Genomic DNA, 21,472 nt, shown 5'->3' on the forward strand with positions numbered 1-21,472 from the left:
GATAGGAAAAAAGTGAAAGAGAATAGGATTCCATCCTCTGGGATAATCTCGATCAAAACTAGATGGAGCAAAGACAGTAAGCAAACGTGTGCTTTGGGCTCAAGTAAATAAACTAATTGGACAATTGAAATAAAATATCTAATGTTGGATGATTTATTTTAAAAATTTGTCTGAGTTCGAAATGAAAATTTTCTTTAAAAAAATTAAAAAGTGTATAAAATTAATGAGACTGAATATAAACAATCTTTAGTAGAAAGTACTTTTGTGGCGTATACTTAATCAAAATATTTTGAAAAATAAAAAAAAACTTGGGAACAGAAATATTATATCTTCGTTCTTTGCAAATATTATCAAATAGCTTAAATCAAATCGAATGGTAGTTTTTTGTAAACCTGAGTTAAAACTGGGTTCTTGGCTAAATAAAAACTAAGTCTTTTATTTAAATATTAGCTCATAAATTTTGAAAACTTATTTCTCTACCTTCTCGTGAATTTTGAAAGACAAGTTGATTATTATTTGCATTCATTATGGCAGAGCTTTTCCGATGCAATAGCTTAGTGTTTTAAATGCTGATAAAAGCGTAAAGATGGGTTGGGATTTTTTGTTTATAGAAATACGTATTAAATATCCATGGTTTGGGGAATTCAGCATAAAAGGCATTCTCAAATTTATATAGTAGATTATGGCAAAAGCACACAAGAATGATTAAATTCCTTGAAGTATTTTTAAAAGAAACTATCTTGCATTCACATTATATATCTTGAAAATTATGCAAATACCCATGCAACCATCGCGTTTGTTGGGATTTGAGACCCAATCGCACTAGCAGCTAGTAGGGATATGTGGTCTTAGCCACTTGTGGGGGGGGGTGAATTAAATCTGCCTAAGACATTAATTTTTTTTTTTTCTTCAGTCTTCTACTTGTATGCGGATGGCTATCACAAAAATCAAGCACTGGAATATAATCTGATGTGTAGAAATAAATGAAAGGAGCTACCAAAGTTCAGTACTCTTAATAAAAAAGCGCCCACCAGCGGCCGAGCGGTAAAGTCGCTGAACACTGGTAGTTCGGTCCGAGGTTCGAATCCCGCGAACGTGCTGGCTGCATGGGCGTTTGCGTGGTTTTCCCCATGTGTAACGTGTATACGAGCCAGTTTCCCTTAGAAAGTCCTCCCCGAAGGCATTCCTCCTCTTAGGCAGATAGCCCTCGAGGCTTTGCCATAATCACACACACTTAATAAAAAAGCAAGATATGAGTACCATATATGAAGTATGAGTGATATTTCCATCTCTGTTGTCAATTGAATGTTTTTATTTCTAGTAAACTGCTATTATAATATATTAGTGATTGTTTTTAGTACAAAATCAACATTTGGATTGAAATTAAAACGTTTAAAAAACAAAACATTGCTCAACTATGTTTTTAGTTCCTAAAAATGAGTGTTTTAAATCTGTTCTTTTTTTTATATAAAATAATAAATTCCTTTTAAATTATCTGATTAATTTTTTTCAGGTATAAAAAAACACGCCTAGCAGGCCTGTAGAGACATTAGGTATTTTTGGAAGCAGGCAAGATGAAAAATGAGCAAACGCCTTGGCCGGGAATCGAACTACAGACCTCTTGAATACCGGCTTAGCGCGCAGAACCACTACACCACGAAGGCACTCTAGAAGGCGGGAGAAATACCTTATAGACTTCCCTTTTTAAAGGGCGACTGGGGTTTTTAGAGGATCCAATCGCTAAATCCTGGGTGAGGAGAATCATCATCCACCACCCTTTTAGTTCGGGCGTCACTGTAGAGACATTAGGAATTTTTTTGGAAGCAGGAGAGATGAAAGTGAGCAGTCACTTTTGGTGGGAATCGAACCATGGACCTCTGGAATACTGGCCCAGCGTGCAAAACCACTACATCAGGAAGGCACGCTAGGAAGGCGGGAGATACACCTTATAGGGCAATGAAATTATTTCTAATTTAGGAGCTATTTTTAAACACTCAGTGTTAAAAAAAAATAGCATACGAAATTAGTAAATGACAAAACAATGAGAATTTTTATTAGGAATTCTACCGAAAAGTCAAAAAAAAAAAAAAAAAAAAAAAAAAAGGATGTAGTTGGCCCAAAGTAGTCGCATATGAACGTTGAAAAACTTTTCAGTTCTAGTGCTGCCATCTATGAGTCAATAGTAAAACATCAAACGGATTTCGTTTCACGTCTTAACTTCAAGTGTGCTAAACAAAATTTATAATTGTTTTCAGCAATTAATCTACAAAATAACTGAATCAATTAAGCTAAACTTGCCCTATTATAACATTTCTCTTTTAGCCTAATAACATAATACCAATGTTCGAAAGGAAAAAAAATTCAGAAATATTACTTGCTCGATACTTGTAAATTATATTTGAGCAAAGTTTATTTGAGTCTCAGTTCCAAAACAGACAAATACAGTTATATTATTTTATGTAGTGTATGAATAAAATAGAATTTTAAGTTATTACTAATTTTATAAAATGTAGTTTTATCAGAAATTTATCATACAAATAGTAAAAAAATAAATTTTTTGTCTTACCGTCAGAAATGCACCCGACATTCACAGATTGTCCCAGACCAGCTGGAATATTCGAGCCTGCTGCAGTCGAAACTGGCAATTCGGCGGCTGAAAAAAAAAGACGAATTTTTTTAATTCTTAAATATGAAAGATATATTTCATATTAAGCTACAAAGTCATGCATGCATTACCCATTGTACAAGGAAAATGTGCCTTATATTTTAGCCATATAACTAATATCTATCCAGCAAAGATGAATTACCGAGAAGTATATAAACTGTAATAAATTTATTCTGAGAACAATTTTAAATTAAATACAATAATTTTTTGGAATAGGAATTTTATAAACAGTTAAAATACTATATATTAGTAGCCTTCATTTAAATTAATATCAATGGAATGAAATCAGATTTACAATTAACCATATGCCTGGAGCAGAAATTACGACTCAAGTTGTAGTAAAAGAAAATATTCTGATTTGGTTCTTATAATGACACACATTTATTATTATTTTCTTCTCTCTTTACATTATCTGTAGCTTATGCACTTAAATCTATTAAAATTTGTTGTTGTCTCATGAATAGCTAAAAATACGCCAAAAGCCCGGCAATTCTATCAGAAAGCACCGAAATGTTTTTACTGATGACATGAAACGAAGAATTCATCGGACGAGACAAAATTATCATTGTTTTTCGATTCAAAGGTTTGAAGTGTAATCTTTAATTTCATTATCACCAACACAGTAAAAAAAATTTGATTTCAAGGATAAATAAAATGAAGTAATAAAATATATCTACTAGATAATTTTGTACTGTTAATATTATTTTTCATTAACCAATTATTTATAATTCCAACGTTTACTGTCGCTTCATCTTTCCGTTTACTCACCAAAAACGTAAATCATTTAGACAGTCATGAGGTTTTTGATTTGTTAGACAGAGCATGTTTTCTGTCTCTGGAGGCCACGTTATTAGGATTCGCCATCCCTGATACGATTGTAATTATTCGGCTGTGCGTTACAGCCGCCATCATTTAAATTGTTGCGCTGGTTCTCAGCCAACTTAGTCTTAAATTAAACTATGTAGTCTTTGACTACTTAGTTGGAATCTGACTGTTACTTTAAGTTACATCGCCACAAGTGATGGTTGATCTTCTCAAGTATGAAAGTAAATTTTATGTTCAAGCTCTGATTTAATAAAAAGGTTGTTTTAACCTTCAAGTCCCTGTTGTTAACGTCAAGCACAGCGATAACTCACTCGAAGTCTGTTAGGAGTTTGATACTAGTAGTTTAATCTACTAAAGCAAGTCAGACGCTATAGTTTTATTATAAGAATTCGATTTGTATCAATATAAACCAACCTGCATCAGTATAACCCGACTTGTGCAATAGAACCCAATCATCAGGAGGTATGTAAGTTATTATGTTTTCTTAAAACCAGAACGGAATCTGATGTTTCTGAGCGTTCGATATATGCATCGCAATCAGTTCAGAGAATCTGTTCTTTTGAGCCATTATATAAAAGCTGGATTAACCACTAATTAAAACAAGGCCAAAGCTAGATTAAGATTTTTAAATAATTTTAAATAATTTGATTTTTAGTGCTCTAAAAAGTAGTAACCCAAGAACTACGGCAACAGTTATGAAAAGAACTGCAAAATTATGCTAATGAATTTAATGATATTATGAAAAGAACTGCAAAATTATGCTAATGAATTTAATGATATTGCTTTCCCGACAGCTTCAAAAAGTACCTGAAAAATATTTCTCTATTTTATATCTTTACAAGCGGCAAAATAATTTGAAAGAATAAATTTATGTAATTTCATTTCGCGTTATATTTACCGTCCATGACGTTAGATGTCGCTAGTAGGCAGTACCTTCAGCATTTAGATTACGGTAACCTACATCGTTAAGTCCGTAACTTTTCCCTACCATTGTTTTATGCTACAAATTTTGTCTTCTGTAACTTAGAAACCAGTCTTTCCTATTATATTTAAATTTCGTCTTTAAGCAAACTTTCTTCATGCTTATTTTGAAATGCCATTTTTGGGGAACAGTATTAGGGACAGAGATATTATTTTGAATAAAGGATGAATCAAATTACTTCAATTTGTATTTTCAGTGTCAAATTGCTTTTTAAGACACGACTATCAATGAAAATGATTGATGTCAGAGAATCAATTAGTTAATACAAAAAAAAAAAAAAAAAAAAAAAAAAAATCAACTTTAATAACTAAAAGAATTCAAACTTTGTTTAGGACCTTTTAATGGGAAATCAAACTAAACACAGGCAGAATACTACAAATTATTAAGTTTCTTAGTTTTTATTAGAGAAAAATTTTATTGCTTACTTCGGACGTTGAGAAAATAACCGAAAGAGGCGAAGAAGCCAAATTCATGATGGGTCGTACATCGGTACCATCCGGCATGTTCATGCCCAATAGATGAAAAATTGAGGAAGCCAAGATTGTCTTGTTGGATTGTAAGAGGCCCATCGTCTTTTACCCACAAAGGGTCGCTAGGGGGATTCGCATCCACTTCGCAGCGTAAAGACACTTTCATACCTTCTATCAGAGGGAAACCGAAGCCAGGTTCTCGAGATATAGAAAACGAAGGATCATCTGTAAAGCGAAAGTAAGAAGATTAATAAAAAATGGCTACTTATTTTAATATATATTTAAAAAAAATCAAAGAACGTCATAAAATAAAAACTTGCATATATAAAGAATAAGTAGTTGAATATTTGAAAATTATATCTGATTGAGAATAAAGGGCGAAAATTTCGGAAAATAGAAGACACTGTAATAATTTTAATACGATTTCGATGTTATTGTTTTCAAAATTAAATATAATTTTGTGCTATAATTTGAAATTGTAGCAAAAAAATTATAATAGCAAAAAAATTGTCTGTGCAAAACATCTGTTTAACTACCGTGTTTTAAAAATTATGGCCGAACTTAAAATTAATCAGTATTCTTTTTCTCTAACTACTAGAAGACCTCAAAGAGTTCATCTTGGAAGCTTTTTGCGTTCTACATGAAAATACTTATATGAAACCATAAGTTTACTCTATAGGTATAAGAATTTACTCCAGGCAAGTTTGCCACTTTGGATCGATAGTCTTAAAGTGCCTTTCAACAATTGCTAAGGCAAAATGGCGTCACCTTAGCCTTCATTTGAAGAAAGGATCAAAGAATTACACTTCGCTTGCTGATCAGGGTGAGAAGAAGAAACCTCTGTTCCTTCTGAGGGTGCTTGTTCAATATATAAGACTGGTTCGCCATTTTAATTTTTTTGGTGTGCAGAAGTACCTCAGCGACCATGATTTGTTCATAGTAGCGGCCTGTAGACAGCTGTTGATAAATTTGTTGGTGCCATTAATCCTTGTTTTAAGACTGAGATGCAGGGCCTTCGGGAAGGAGCACAGGATGTAACAAAAACTAATGGTCACAACTTGTAAGAGATGATAGAACTTTCCAAAGCAAGCAAATTTTACTATACAATGTGGCGTCGGAAAGCAAATGGCGAATCGCGAGAGGGTGCATACTTAGTGATAATGCAGAATACAACAAAGACGAATAATTAAAGAACCGTTGTTTGTGAAAACTTTACAAAAAATATTAAATGAGCAACCACCAGCTGCACTACAAACGTCACTTCGGTGACGGAGTGAGTCACGCACACGTTATACGATTTTTGGCATTTCACGACCATCTGCAGCTAGGGCGATAATTCGGAAGATAAGTTTCTCTGGTAACTCGATGAGCGGCTTGTAAATGAGACATCTGAGCTGTCCTCAGAGAAAAAACTCCAGGCAGGATAGATCGGGAGATCTGGAAGGCCAAGGGATGGGCTCATCGCGGCCAATACATCTGTTTAGAATGGTAATGTCGAGGTAGTTTCATACGATTCTGAAGAATACGATTGCGCTCCAACGTGCTAAAACCACATGACTGTTCGAACGTATCCCAGCTCGTGTTGCAGGAAATCAGATAGCACCTGCTAAAAGAAGATGACGTACTTCTGTCTGTCTAGGCGGCTTACCGGAAGCTATGGGCCAACTAAGTGATCGCGGATAATCCCTGGCCACTTCACGGAGAACATTTGCTGGTGGCAACTGCAAAGTTTAACATGTGGATTAACTGCAGGCCACACATGATTGTTGTTAGGTTACGTTTACGTGACGTCAGATGTAAACGCAGCCTAAACAGGACAGATCGCTGCAAACTGTGGATGCATTATGCTCCCTTGCAGGAACCAACATACAAATTTTACACGTTGGAGAAAATCCGTTTAATTTAGGTCTGGACCTTGTGGACATATTCAAGGCCCTTTTTTCATGCAATTGCAATATTGCGTGAAGAAAGGGCTTGGACCCCTTTCTTCACGCACTACAGTTAGATGGTTGTACACATTTATGAAGAGTTATTGCTCGCGGGCTTCGTTCAGGCTGGTCGTTCACTGCCTCAAATATTATGTCTATTCGATTTATCATTCGATCTTTGGTCGATCTGAGTCAACTCTTTGGCCACCGAGCGAGGACAGCTCCCTGTCTGGAAATCGCTCCGTTTAATGCTTCATGCTTCTATGGCATTGCCGTTGCAGTCCTGAACATAAGGTGCGTATGAGTCTTCTCTGCATTCGAATATTGCTGCATTTTTGGCGAATGACGAGTTCTGCTAAAAGCGAAGTTTCATCCATCCTCTCCACAGAAAGCGTCCTCTAACTTATACCATTTGCTTTCCGAACCCACATTGATTGTATGACGAAAGTTCCCCTTACAGTTGTGACTATTGAATTTGTTACACTTTGTACAGATGCTTTGTTACATCTTTATACTCTATGGCAAAGAAGAATATGCAACTCAATCTAACCTTATTCGCCTACAAGTAGCGCCGAATTCTATTACATCTTCGCATTTATTACCTTTGTCCAATTTATTATATATCACGCACATATTCAGTGTCATTGAATGCGTATACAGGATTACCTGCTTAGTACATCGAAATGCGTAATATGGGGTTGCCTGCTCTGCAGTATCTGAGACTAAACAAATCCGTTAAAATTGTGACGTTTTGCTTGAAGACATTTATGATGTAGATCAAGGATGTCAAACTCGCGGCCCGCGGGCCGCATGCGGCCCACAACAAATATTTTTGCGGCCCGGCCAATATATCGGCAAATAATAATATATAATAATAAAATAGCATATCGACGAAGAAAAAAATGAAATGTTTACTGCTAAGTAATTAACGATAATTTATCCAGTGTTGTTAGATTACTCACAGCGTTGAAAGTTGAAAGGTCAGCGTTGAAAGTTATCACTGCAAAAAAATTTCTCCCGAAATAGGAAAGATAATAGCAGAGAAGAGATGTCAAGTATCAGGACGTAAACATTAAATTTTTCTAGTTCTTTTCTCTATAAATATATATATATGTGTTTATTATTGTATTATTCGAAATAAATCTACGTTTCTATAAATATTGACTTTTTTTTTTTTTTTTTTTTTTTTTTTTGCGGCCCGCCTAAAGTTAAACCTTGTTTGTTTGGCCCAAGTGTACCTATGAGTTTGACTTCCCTCATGTAGATGGCTATTAGTCTTTGAAGAATCATTTGTGCAGCTGGGGGTAGTGATAAAAGAATAGTAAAACGAAACCAATGTTAGGAGAAGTCCTTTATGAATTTACCTCTCTTTTCATTCCTCTTTCAGAAACATTCTTTCTTTATAAAAGCGAGTTCATCTCTAGAATGAAAACAGACTTTCTTATATTATATCCTTCGCACAAAACAAAAACAACATCTAAGAACAAAAGGTATCTTCAAAGACGCTTTCAGTTTATTATCGACAATAAAAACCACTCCTCTTTCGCTAATCAGGTTAAGATTTCATTCATCAGTTTAGTATTTTCAGATAAAACAAGAGCAAAATAATCTGGTTAGCCCATAAAACGTTCTTTATGAAGTAGTGCAAAAGCTGCCTCTGTTAAAGCAGATATAAATTCAGGTACGATAGAGAAAATTTTGAGGTAAATACGAAGTGCCTTCTGGCAAAATGTCCATATTGATTTGCAGAGATAAAGATGTTAAAAACTAAATATACATTTTAATGTCAGTAGGTTAGCCTTCGGTAAATTGGTTCAAATGTTGACAATATATATGAATCACAGCGCGTTTTTCAAACTTTCCAGCAGTACTGAGCGTTCCGTGTATTGCCCTTTAAATATGTTTAATTCTTTGATAATACAGTGTTCTCTGATAAGATTTACGATCATCTTGACGAGAATATTAATAAACAAGCTCTTCAAATTTAAGCGATATGTATACATGCCTACTTTCAGGGATAATCAGGTCGCGACGAATGAGCGTACATAGGACACTTTCCTCTTCAGAAATAGCTATTCCTATGCTTGAAGGTCTTGCAGAAATGTCTTATGTCTAAACAATTAATTTTTGGTATTTTACATTACATTTCACGTAATGTCACCAAACGCATTTGCTCTTGTATTGGACTGTTTGTATTTACTTTTGTTGATCGTGATAGTCTAGTATGTAGCCTGTACCTAGAGAGCCAAAAGTGTGGAATAGTTCGGTCGTCAGTGTCCCTGCTTAAATTCTTTCGATATCGATTGGGATTTTCAGCCCCAAATATGTCATCTTGCAATACCCAAAATATTTCCAATTTAAAATGCGTCTGGCTTGCTGTTCTTAGACATAACTGAGGATTTATGCTGCAGAATTACAGCAGATTTTTAAGCGTTTATCCAATGTAGGTTGTCTCAATGAAATGCAATGAAGTGAATATGCTTTTAAGAAGAACAAGTTTCGGTTTTATCTACTTTTATGAAGTTTAGTTGAAAATTACAGTTTCGGTTTCATTTTGAAAACAGTGAACTTACTAAACACCACCATTACGCATATTAATTAACATTTATGATTGAAGTAGAATGCATAAGAAAGTGAGAAAAATACGAGTACAAAAATAGGCGCATATCATTTATATTTAGCTGAAAAAAATTCGGTGCATATTCACAGAAATATGAAAAAATCACTGGGATAGAAGCTGTTACTTACACAAAACATTCAAGGAAGCACTAACAGCAGCGGCCTGAAGCCAAGTGACATGGTGGACGCGACATACTAGTTCTTTTCCATGAACTCTTCTTGTGATATTGAGAGCAAGCACACTGCGGCTTGTATAGGCATCATCCTCAGCTGAGAACTCAACAAACAGCTCGCTCACTGCTGTCAGATTTGCTTCTCCTAAGGAAAAAATTATTTATTAGTTTATTGACTGCATCTTAATCTGTTAAACAGCAATAGTACATATGCATTTCAAACTATGACAACACAAATGATGATAAAAAATTAGTGCCAGATTACATTATACTTGATGTAGCATAAGGAGTTTGTATTACATAAAATTCTTGTTGCTTCAGTTGATGTATATTTCAAAATTCTAAATTAACTTTTATTTAGGATGAACATTTAGTTTTAAAGTTCGTGGGAATTAATCGAATTAAAAATATTGAATATCATTAACCAGAAAAAAAATATATATTATAGAGTCATTAGAGCTTTTTTAAAAAAAAAGCCAGAAGACGTGAAAAATGTGCAATGCCCTCGAAGGAACTCGAAACCTCGACCTTTCGAATACGCGTCGAGTATGCTTCCAGTTATCCCCCGAAGATATGCGGGAAAAGGGGGGAAATACCTTACAGACACTTCCTTTTAAAGGGCGACTGCTGATTACGGGACTCAATCGCCAAATCCTGATGGTAGCGAATATTCGTCCAACACTTTTTAGTTTGGGCACCACTGTAGAGTCATTAGGATTTTTTTCCTTTAAAGCAGGAGACGTGAAAAATGGGCAACGCCCTAGCCGGGACTCGAAAACTGGATCTCTCGAATATGGGTCGAGTATGCTTCCAGTTACACCACGAAAGCATGCGGAATAAATATCTTATATCTGCGGGCTTTTAATGTACTGTAGTAAAAAAAAATGGTACTATATCACAGTTCCATTAGTAATATGATCAGCTATACAGCACTCATACGCGAAAGCACGAAGTATTTATCATATTCAATAATGGCGAGCAATATAGCGAAACATTTAAACACTAAGTATGATGCTGCAGTATTTCTGCAGTTTCTATCCGTTCCATTAACAGCCATGATGAGTATGTCGCACGAAATGACCAAATAATGTAAAAAATATTTAATATACTATTTAATACATAATATTTAATGCTGCGCATGCTCGCGCCATTGCTGTGTGTGTTTTCTTGAGCTCTGATTTTCAGCTTTATTTTGCGATAATTAATGTGTGTAAACTATTTATTGTGTATAATTTTATTTGTGCAAGTGGTCTGCTTTATATTTGTGCAATTTGTTTCAAGTTAAAAGAAGTATTGTTAATATTATGGCTCTTGCAAGATTTCGGTATAGTTAAGCCTAGCTTAACGATTTGTTTACTTCTTTGAGTAGTGCTACGAAGTAAAAGAATGCCAAGATGGACGAAGACGATGATGTGTTTTATAGTGCGGTTAAATTTTGCTATGATAAACTTGAAACGGCTATTGAGTCAAAGTGTAATATGAACCAGAATATACGTGAAGAGGCAAGGCATGCAATGTGTGAGTTAAAGTGTTTGATTACTAAGAATTTTGAACGTATTAAGTCGTTGGGTTACCGTGAAGCTTGTAGGGAAAGTCTTAAAGACATTTTCGTAAAACCAACGTATGCTAGTGCTGTGTTGCCATCTCCTGTGGAGAATGCAAAACAAAATTCTTTAAGTTGTGGTCTTGTCATTTCTTCGGAAAATCGTTCGTCAGAGGATATTAAGAAGATTCTTAAATTACAAATTAATCCTGTAGAGAAAAAAGTGGGTATTCTCAATCTAAAAAATATTGGAAATGGCAAGGTATTGATAGAATGCCCCTCTGAAAATGATTTAAAAAGGATACAAACTGAAATTCAAGTAAAATCACCGGAATTAACTACCTTTCCTTCCAAACGAAGGAATCCTACTATCTTAATAAAAAATGTCCCTAATGAGATAAGGGATGAGGATGTTCTCGATGTTTTAAAAAATCAAAATCCAGATGTTATCGCCTCTGAAAATAAATGGAGTGAATCTCGAATTCGATTTACGTTGAGGAAATTTCAAAATACGAGACATTTAGCTGTTGAGGTGCATCCAGACATGCGTAGAGGTATTTTACAGGAATGTAGACTAAAAATTTCTTGGAGCATCTGTACTGTGGATGATTTTGTCGTGATTAATCGGTGTTTTAATTGTTTAGGATATAATCACCGTGCTGAACATTGTAAAAATCTACGCGCTTGTAATTTCTGTGCACGTGAACATGAAAGTAAAAATTGCCCACATAAGAATTTGAAAGTCTGTATCAATTGCATTAGACGCAATCAAAAAATAAAAGGAGAAAAAAATTAAATGTAAGCCATTTTCCTTTTTCTGAAAGTTGCTCTTGTCATGAATTTATAAGAAGTCAAAATATAGCAAGAACAAATTATGGATAATAGTCATAATTTTATTTTAAAATTTGTTCAAATTAATTTACATAGATGTAAGGCTGCTACTCAGCAACTTGTTTTGAATATGGAGGTAAACAATGTTTCTGTTGCTTTTATTCAAGAACTTTACTCTTATCATGGTCTTATGCCTGGCTTTCCGAGTTCCTTTAGGTTATACTATGATTTTAACTCAGAGGTCATAAAGGCTGCTATTGTTGTTCGAGCCGGATTTCTACCTACTTTTTTGGATTTGAGATTCTTGGATTATAATATGGTGACTCTTGATATTATTTTTAAAGATACTAAATATTTTCTATTTTCATACTACTTTGAGCCCTCCTGATATATTGAATTTGATTTGCATAAAATAAGTCGGGTCTTCCAGGCTAAGGATCTTGAAAGCTTATTTGGGGAATGGATTCCAATAGTAAGTCTGAACTGTGGTTTAGTCCCTACAGTGATGCTCGAGGAAACAAGCTTGGAGATTTTGTCAGCTCCTACAACTTATATGTGATCAATGAGGACTGTGGCCCTACCTTTTGTTCGGAACAGGGATCAAGCTATATAGATGTCACAATTATGGGAGCTGATTTGCTAGCAAATGTTACCCGCTGGTGTCTCTCGGACTGTGAATCATTGTCAGATCATGCAATGATTGAATTCGACTTATCTGTTTCTGATGCTTCTTTAATTGCTGTCAGTAGAATTTTGTTTAATACAAAAAAAGCAAATTGGGGATATTTTGAAAAATATTGTTCACAGTATATTTCTTTGATCATTAATGGTTTGGATTCTTGCTCAAGCACTGACTCACTTAATGTGATTGTAGATTTTATGACTTCAGTTATTTTTCGGGCATGTACTAAATCTATGCCTACTAGAAGGACTGGTAGGCGAAAAGTACCTTGGTGGTCATTGGAAATTTCCATTATGAGAAAGAGAGTCAACGCGGCTAGACGGAGGTTCCAGAGGACTACTAGAAATGATATAAGGGACTTGTATAAGCGGAAATACCTTGATTTAAGGAAAAAATACAATGAAATGCTTATTGAGGCCAAATTAAAGTCTTGGAGGAAGTTTCTTTCCGATATCAATAATGAGAATGTGTGGAAAAAAATTTACACTTATGGTATTAAAGAAAATTTTATAAGGAAGATTGAGATCTCAGGCCTTCGGCTTTCAAGCGGTAACTTTACGTCTTCCTTGGAGGAAACTATCGATGCTATTCTTGATAAAGCTTTTCCTCCTGATTGTGTGAGACTTGATAATGACTTTCATACTCAGTGGCGCTCATCTGCTCGTAGTAGTTATGCGTCTCAGATTGATCCTCCTTTTTCGCAGGCCGAGGTTGATGATGTAATTCGTAATTTAGGGCTTGGCAGGACTCCTGGCCCGGACTCTATTCCCAATGAAACCATAAGATACTTCCATCGGCTTTTTCCTGCAGTTTTTCATAGATTATTTAATATATGTTTGAATCTTGGTGCTTTTCCACGAACTTGGAAGAACGCCCTTGTTATTGTGATACCCAAGAAACAAAGTTTTACTGTTCCACATGTGAATAATCTTAGGTGTATCTGTCTTCTTTCTTCTTTAGGTAAATGTTTTGAAAAACTAATTACTAACAGAATTACTTGGCATCTACATAAAGAAAATATTCTTAGTGCTGACCAATAGGGTTTCATTGCTCAAAAATGTGCTGAGGATGCACTTCTGCGTCTTAGCAACATTGTACAGAGGGGTAAGATGAGAGGTTTGTACACTATTTTAATTTTTCTTAATATTGAAGGAGCTTTTGATAATGCATGGTGTCCTGCTATTCTTAATTTACTAAAGGAAATAAAGATACCTCAAAATGTGTTTAATGTTGTTTCTGATTTGCTGAAAGACAGGACGGTCGAGCTTTCTTTGGGTGGCACCTCAAGTGTTCGTCGACCTCAAAGAGGTTGTCCACAAGGTTCTGTTTCCGGTCCCAAGCTTTGGATTATTATTATGAATGATCTCTTACAGAAACTTTCTGATCTCTTCAGTTGTGAAGTCATTGCCTTTGCAGATGATTTGTTGATTTGTATTCAAGGAAAAGAAATGCAAAAAGCTTTTCGTCTCGCCCAAGATGTTATAGATTTCATTTATCATTGGTCAGTAGATTTTAAGTTACAGTTTAACCATGCAAAATCCAAGACCATGTTTATTGATAGAAAAAATACTACTTATGAAGGATATCAATTGCTTTTAAATGACAATCCCCTTGAGAGGGTGAATGAAATTAAATATCTAGGTGTTTTGTTGGACAGCAAATTTAACTGGAAAAAGCATATTTCCTACATTTCTAATAAACGTGAGAGACTTCAGCGTGGGCTGAATCGAATTGCTTGTAATAGTTTTGGTGTTAAATCGAATGTTAGCGCAATTATTTATAAACAAGGCATTGTACCCCTTATTTCATATGGATGTAGAGCTTGGGGATTGTCTCTAAAAAAGAAAATTAACTCTAAACGCCTGCTTCGAGTTCAAAGACGAATTTTGCTGCGAGTTATAAGCGGTTACCGAACTATTAGTTACAATGCTGTTTTCTCTCTTGCCGGATTTCCACCACTGGATTTGTTTATTCTGACCTTTATAGATTACAAGAATAGTCTTGCAAATTACTCCAATTCTCACTTTGATCGTTTATTGCCCTTGTCTGTTCTACCACATCCTTCTGTAAGACAACCAGTACAGATTCTGGATAGTACGGACACTGATGTTAATTCATTCTCATTTGTGCTGTATACGGATGGTAGTAGAATTGATGATAAAGTTGGTTTTGCTTATGTTATTTTTGAAGATGATATTGAAATTGAGTGTCACCGATTTCGCATTAGAAATGAATGTACTGTATATATTTCTGAGCTTCTGTGTATTAATTTTGCAATCAAGTGGATAATTAGCCAGAATGGAAGTGGTTCCAGCTACTTAATCTGTACGGATTCACTCTCTTCCCTGGAATCTCTTAAAAATACCTCTTTATGTAATGATATTATTGTCAATATACAGCAGTCTCTCGGAGATATGGAGAAGAGGTGTATTTCAGTGTTTTTTACATTTGTCCGTGGTCATTCGGGTAATTATGGAAACGAGAGAGCTGATTGGCTTGCTAAGAATGCAACTAAAAATGATATTAACGTTGATGTAAATATTCCAAAATCTTATTTAAAAAAGACATTCAAAGCTAAAATGATTGAGCGGTGGAACTGTGATTATATCTCTTCTGATAAGGGATCTGTTACAAAAGCATTCTTCCCAACTATTTTTGAAAGACTGAAAAGTAAGGACTTGTTGCTCAATTTTAAAGTTACGCAATTTTTGTCTGGACATGGTTTAATGTTTATCTTGAACGATTTAAGCTGACATCTTCCAATTTGTGTAATTGCAGTCTTAGCGTTCAGCAAAGTGTTTTCCACCTGCTTTTTGATTGCCCACTGCTTGATAAAGCAAATCTTTTGAAATGTAGATTGAAATTCATTGGAATTCATTGGCCGCCGAAATGTTATGATTTTGTATCCTCGATTTCGGCCTATTGAGCTTTCAATGATTTTGTTGACTTTTATTTTAAACACTGTTAATGATTTCTTTATACATTTTTATACTTTTGTATTTACTTGTGTTTTTTTCCTTGTTATGATTTCATTGTATTGTTGAAAACTGATGATATTACTTACTGTTCTGCCTTTTTCACTTACGATTTGTAAGTCTCGTGTGATACTTTGTGGTGCACGAGGATTTATTTTTCTTTAAATAAATAAATAAAAAAAATACATAATATTTGGATATGCGCTTTTTTCGTGGCTAAGAAAGCAAAGAAATACATCCACAGTATTTCTTTGCCTTAATAGTTCTTCCTTCGTCTTCTTGAAGTTTCCATATAAGTCTTAATCAAATCCTTAACTACTTTTGTGATTGCACATTTTCTATTAATGTATTCCTTTTCTTAAATCTAATTTTGACTCATTTTTGCGTTAAGATCCATATCCAGGATATTTAAGGACATCTTAAGGGACATCTTAAGGGAGATATGTTGCTTTTCTCGAACTAATTTTGTTCTGAAATATAGCGAAGAAAGGAAAAATAATGTATGATCAGTACGTTATCTAATTGTAGGAAATAAACGTGCGTTTGCATATTTACTGTTTTGACTGAACGATAAGAACTTCATCCTGTTGAAAGATTATATCTAGAGCAGGGCCAAACTGATAAAATGTTTCAAAGATCTTGAAAGATCTTAAGGCATTCCATGGCATCCTATGTGCAGTGAGCTGAAGCAGTTTACTCCACCATCCATAAACCATTTCACCGCGTAAATACTTCACATTCACAATTTGAAAAATACAATTAATATGTTTTTCAAAACTTGGTGATACGTATATTAAGATTATCAGACGCCTAAAAATTAGATTCCTCAGAAAGTACCATATTTTGCCAGTTATTTTCTTTCTGCTTACGTTTTAAGTATTTTTGCCCACTTGTGAAGAAAACACTTTTCCCAAAACTATACAGTGGAATTGCTTAAGCCTAAGCAGCTATAAAGTAGGACTAAAAAGCAAGCTTTTATTGCAATTAATGATGACTATAAGCTTTTACTACAACTATAAAGTAGGAAGGTTAAGATTATATTACTAAGCTGAATTTTGAAAAGTGTGAATTGTTGCTATTATAAGTACACATCACCAAACCATGTGAGATTAAAAAAAAGACTCAATTTCGGAGTGAGAATTTAAAAAAAAAATGGTATGATGCTGACTTACGTTATATAACTACTACACTGGCGTGAAAAGCTCAACAAAACATTTTTAAAGGTTGCTGATACAAAATTTAGTGAAACATCATGAGACGACTTATATTACACAGATCTTTATCAGGTGGCTGACGCATGTTTATTATCGTGACATTAGTAATGGCATATTAATAATATATATATAAACGATAAAAGCAAAAGCTCAGTAGTTCTTTCCATGTTTTCGAATGTTGAACATTATCGTTATAAATGTTTGCTGAATTTTACCGTGAACAAACAAATGATCGTTGGGAAATATTTAGATAATTATTCTCAGGCCAGATTAATCTGGAAGATGGAGAAAGAACGTAATTTGAGTACTGAGACTGACCAGTTCGATATTACCCACAATACTATATCTTTAGATTGGATCATTTTTAAAAGACAAGTGCAAACGCTTCAAGGTCATCCCACAAGGACTCAGGGATGAGTTTTTTATGTTGTTACAGACCAAGAACGATCAATCAACATTAGGCAGCGGAAGGCATTACAAACCAATACATAAAACCGGTTCTAGGAAAAAAAAAAAAAAAAAACGCACAGGAAAAATGTTCACAGAATAATGCTTACAGGTATAAATGCTCACAGGAAAAAAAGCCCACACAGAAATATTCCCATATAGAAAAAAGCTCACATGGACAAATGCTCACTTAGAAATATGCTCACATAGAAAAATGCTCACATGGATATATGCTCATATAGAAATAAGCCCATAAATAAAATACGTAGAAATAGCCTTACATTAATCAATCTTGAACATCGTACAAATACTTGAATTGTTTAAAGAAAAATTATTTGATCATTTAAAAAAAATATTGGACAAATGCTCACATAAACAATAAAAGAATGAAAACTATAGTAAAATTTTGCATGTACTATAATATTTTATGCTACTGCCCCTGTACGACATGTTTATTCCTTTAACTGCCAACAGTTAATTTTTCTTTTTTTACTCTATTTTTGCATACTTTTGATGTGTATCTACAGAAATTCGTGTTTGAATGTGGTTATTTAAGTTTAGAGCCAAAAACGTTCTAGAAGACCACAGTTTCCAATCGAAGTGTGGAATCATTATGATGCTGCCTTCGAAAAATCTCCTAAAACCAAAAATTGTTACGAGAGCTTTCATAAGGTACTAAATTCATTATTTAATTGTATCCATCCCAGTATGCGGTTTTTATTTGACGGACTCATAAAAGATTTAGCCTGTCAACGTTTATTATTAGCTATTGTAAATACATGGCGTACTGAAGGAAAAAAAAAGAAAATATGAAAACTTAACATTTGATAATCGCGAATCATGTAAAACACTATGATGAAATCGATGATAAAACTAAATATTTACATATATTAGCTAATATTCAGCACGTTTATGTATTCATGACTTTTTGAAATATATATTTGGGATTTATATATAATAAGGTACTTTACGTAATTTAAATAAAATAATTATTTATGTTTGCTTATTCTTCTAAATGTTTATATTATAAAATGTGTGACTTATATTTACTATTATTTTATTTTTTAACAATTAAAATTGTACTAATGTTTCACTGTATATTCTGTTTCATTTTTCTTCCTTCTTTCTCTCATTTTCCCAATTCAAAACGGCCCATTTGTTAATTTTATACAGCAACTGAATGTACACATATGTTATACAGTTTTTTTATATATGTATACCATAGATGTTTTGGTAATTTAAATATTTTTTCTATGAACAATTCACGTAGATGTACGATATTCAAATCGATTAATTATTGATTAATTAATCCAAGGATATTTCTGCGTATTTCATTTATATCAGTGGGTTTATTTCCGTGTGAGCATATATCTATGTGAGTTTTTTTTCCTTGTGAGTATATTTCTAAATGAGCATCTTTCCACGTGAGCTTTTTTCTGTGTGGGCATATTTCTGTGCGGGCTTTATTCCTGTGAGTATTTATACCTGTGAGCATTTCTTCTGTGGGCATTTTTCCGGTCACACCCATAAAACCAAGTGCAATTTCTGTGGTCAGGCAACTCTTTGAAGGCCGATCATTTGCTCAATGGTCAATACGCTGCGTCTTACAAACAGCAATTCTTCGGCGTCCATATTTACAGAGGTGCAAACAACAAAAATCTGATAAAACGAGGTAAAGCATATTTTAATAGCTAGAATAATTTCAGCCTTAGCAGCTGAGCTAGGGACATGCGCCTCTAGTGCAAGGTTGGGCAACCTGCAGACATTACTGAAAAGAATATTTAATGGCCAAGATATTCTTATCTGGGAAAATGCTATGCTGGTCTAACGTATAGAAAGAAAGGTGGTATTGTAATTGGTATACGATATTGTAAACTTGTCCTTGCTCCAGGTATGTATTTAAGGTTAGCTATTAGCCCCAAGTTTAACTTCATGGTCACGAACGCGGCATCATATTCCACTAAATACTGTTGCTAAGAGGGGGTATTGTTCGAACAGACTAGCATTCTCCTTATCATCGAAATGCAATGGAACAAGATGCCCTGGAAAGATGTTTTGTTGCAAAGCCACAACACGGACAGTTGTTTAAAAAATGAAAACGACTCTGAAACATTAATTTGCAATGCTGCTTGCCAGAACGCGTCAGCACTACAAGTATTCTCATTAGAAGTACGTACGGGTGCTACAAAACATCCAGTATCACTCATGGTGATGATATCTTTACTGAATACCATCTCTGCTTTTTATTTTACATCTGAAAAAAATTCATCGGCATCACCGGCAAGAAGTCTTTCATAAAATGTCTTTGTAATTGCATTATCGATATGCGTATGCTGTCTTCAAAGGTACCTTTTGCATAATTTTCCTGTTCACGTCACTTTAGTGCAAAAATGCAGGTGTGCAGACTTGACCGTTTTCTTAAGTCTTATACTGTACGTATTTCTGCAGTTTCTATCCATTTCATTAACAGCCATGATACTGAAGCTTGTTGCATCTATCTAAACCTGTGTATTATTTTCATTGTAATATTCTTAAACGTAGAATATAAAATTAATTTTTCCTCTAAATATTATTTTTATAAATTTTTCTATATTAAAATTACTGATGGAGGCAGAAATATTATTTATTCCGACACCATTTTCAATGTTCTGAAGCAGTATCCCAAATCAACAAATTAAACACTTGGTAACAAGTGTTTAATTTGTTGTCAGTCCCGGCAGCATATTTCACAAGTGCACATCTGCGTAGCCACCGAGGGAGTGGCTTCTAGGCTGGACCAATGGGCATACAGTAATATTTCTGTCATGTCACATGACCTTTCGCGTGCTTTAAGGTTTAAACAAGACGGTTGAAAATATTTTGCCACGCAATTTTCTGTACAGAATAATTAAAGCAACGTCGATTTTTTCTGAAAGTCTTCATTGTAAATTTAGATCAAATATAAACAATTCTGAAGATTTCACTATCTGGTTGAAAGAATTTGAAATAAATACAAACACATATTTGACACTCCAAAAATATCCATGTGAAATATTACTTAATAAAAGGTAAATAAGATGAAAGAAATATGTGATGAACATCTGATCCCAAATGCTATCTTTACATAAAACTATGCATATGAGAAAAATATTTACACCAATTATATATGTAAATAGAAGTCAGCACTTTTTATTGCAATCTATATGAAAAAGATGTTCTATAGTAGTAGCCAATGCAGAATTTTATTCAAAGTGAACTTTACTAATTTGCATTTGTATTCATTTAGTGTGCTAAATTTCACATTTAAAAACTGCTCACTCTTAAATATACTGTTTACACAAGAAATACTCAGCAAACACTTTCAGTCCTTCTCAGCTCAATTAAAAAACCTATACACTTGAATTCTGTTAATCCACAGGTGTTAGTAAATGCATAATATTCGAAGCTAATTGTAGCGTGAGTCATTTTCTTAATGTAAAGAACCATAATCCAAATAATAATGCGTGATAAAAATCGCGAAAGTGAAATGTCAGCAATTAAGTAAACTCATAAAACGAAATTACTACGAGATTTTCTGCTATTACGCCGTACATTTATAACTGGGAAACAAATGCAAATTAAAACATAAACAACATATGCTCACGTGCACGAAGATTTAGCGTCATAAGGGTAATAGAAGCCAATTGGTCCACTTTTCGAAACTCCTCCCTCAGTGGCTACGCTGATGTGCACTTGTGAAATATGCGTCCCGGCATTTAGCAGTTTTAATCACTTGGTTATCGGTGGAGCCATTCTTCAGATGAAGATTAGTATCAGACTCTTTCGAAATATAAGAGTTATTTATAAATCTGACTCTAATCTATGGTTGCATTTTGTTTCAGTTGAAACTTCAAGTTATTGTGTTTCCCTTATATATCGCATGATAGAATATGTGTAATGATAAATTTAAGATATTTAGGTTCTTATTTATGAGACCAACAAATTTTCTTTACCGTAATTTTGTATTTACACCCACTAAATAATTAAATGAGGCTGAACATTATACCACACTTTTAGTACACAAATAATTGCTATCTATGTCGGTTACTTAAATCGGAACAATTTCATACAAATACAAGCAACATACTTAGAAAATTTGT

General features: G+C 34.0%; 1 protein-coding gene across 3 annotated transcripts in view; it reads right to left on the reverse strand.

The window, feature by feature from the left end:
- Window positions 1–21,472, reverse strand: part of tei (irregular chiasm C-roughest protein teiresias) — a 175,449-nt gene that overhangs the window by 76,016 nt on the left and 77,961 nt on the right. For all 3 annotated transcript variants that reach the window (XM_035370057.2, XM_035370058.2, XM_035370055.2), the window contains exons 3-5: window positions 9,619–9,807; window positions 4,898–5,167; window positions 2,567–2,653 (exon numbers count right to left, since the gene is read on the reverse strand). In XM_035370057.2, coding sequence (XP_035225948.1) covers window positions 2,567–2,653; window positions 4,898–5,167; window positions 9,619–9,807 — 546 coding nt within the window. The remainder of the gene's footprint in view (window positions 1–2,566; window positions 2,654–4,897; window positions 5,168–9,618; window positions 9,808–21,472) is intronic.

This window comes from Stegodyphus dumicola, chromosome 1 (assembly GCF_044657685.1).
Source record: "Stegodyphus dumicola isolate Sdum_Otavi_A_Nest chromosome 1, ASM4465768v1".
NCBI lineage: Eukaryota > Metazoa > Arthropoda > Arachnida > Araneae > Eresidae > Stegodyphus > Stegodyphus dumicola.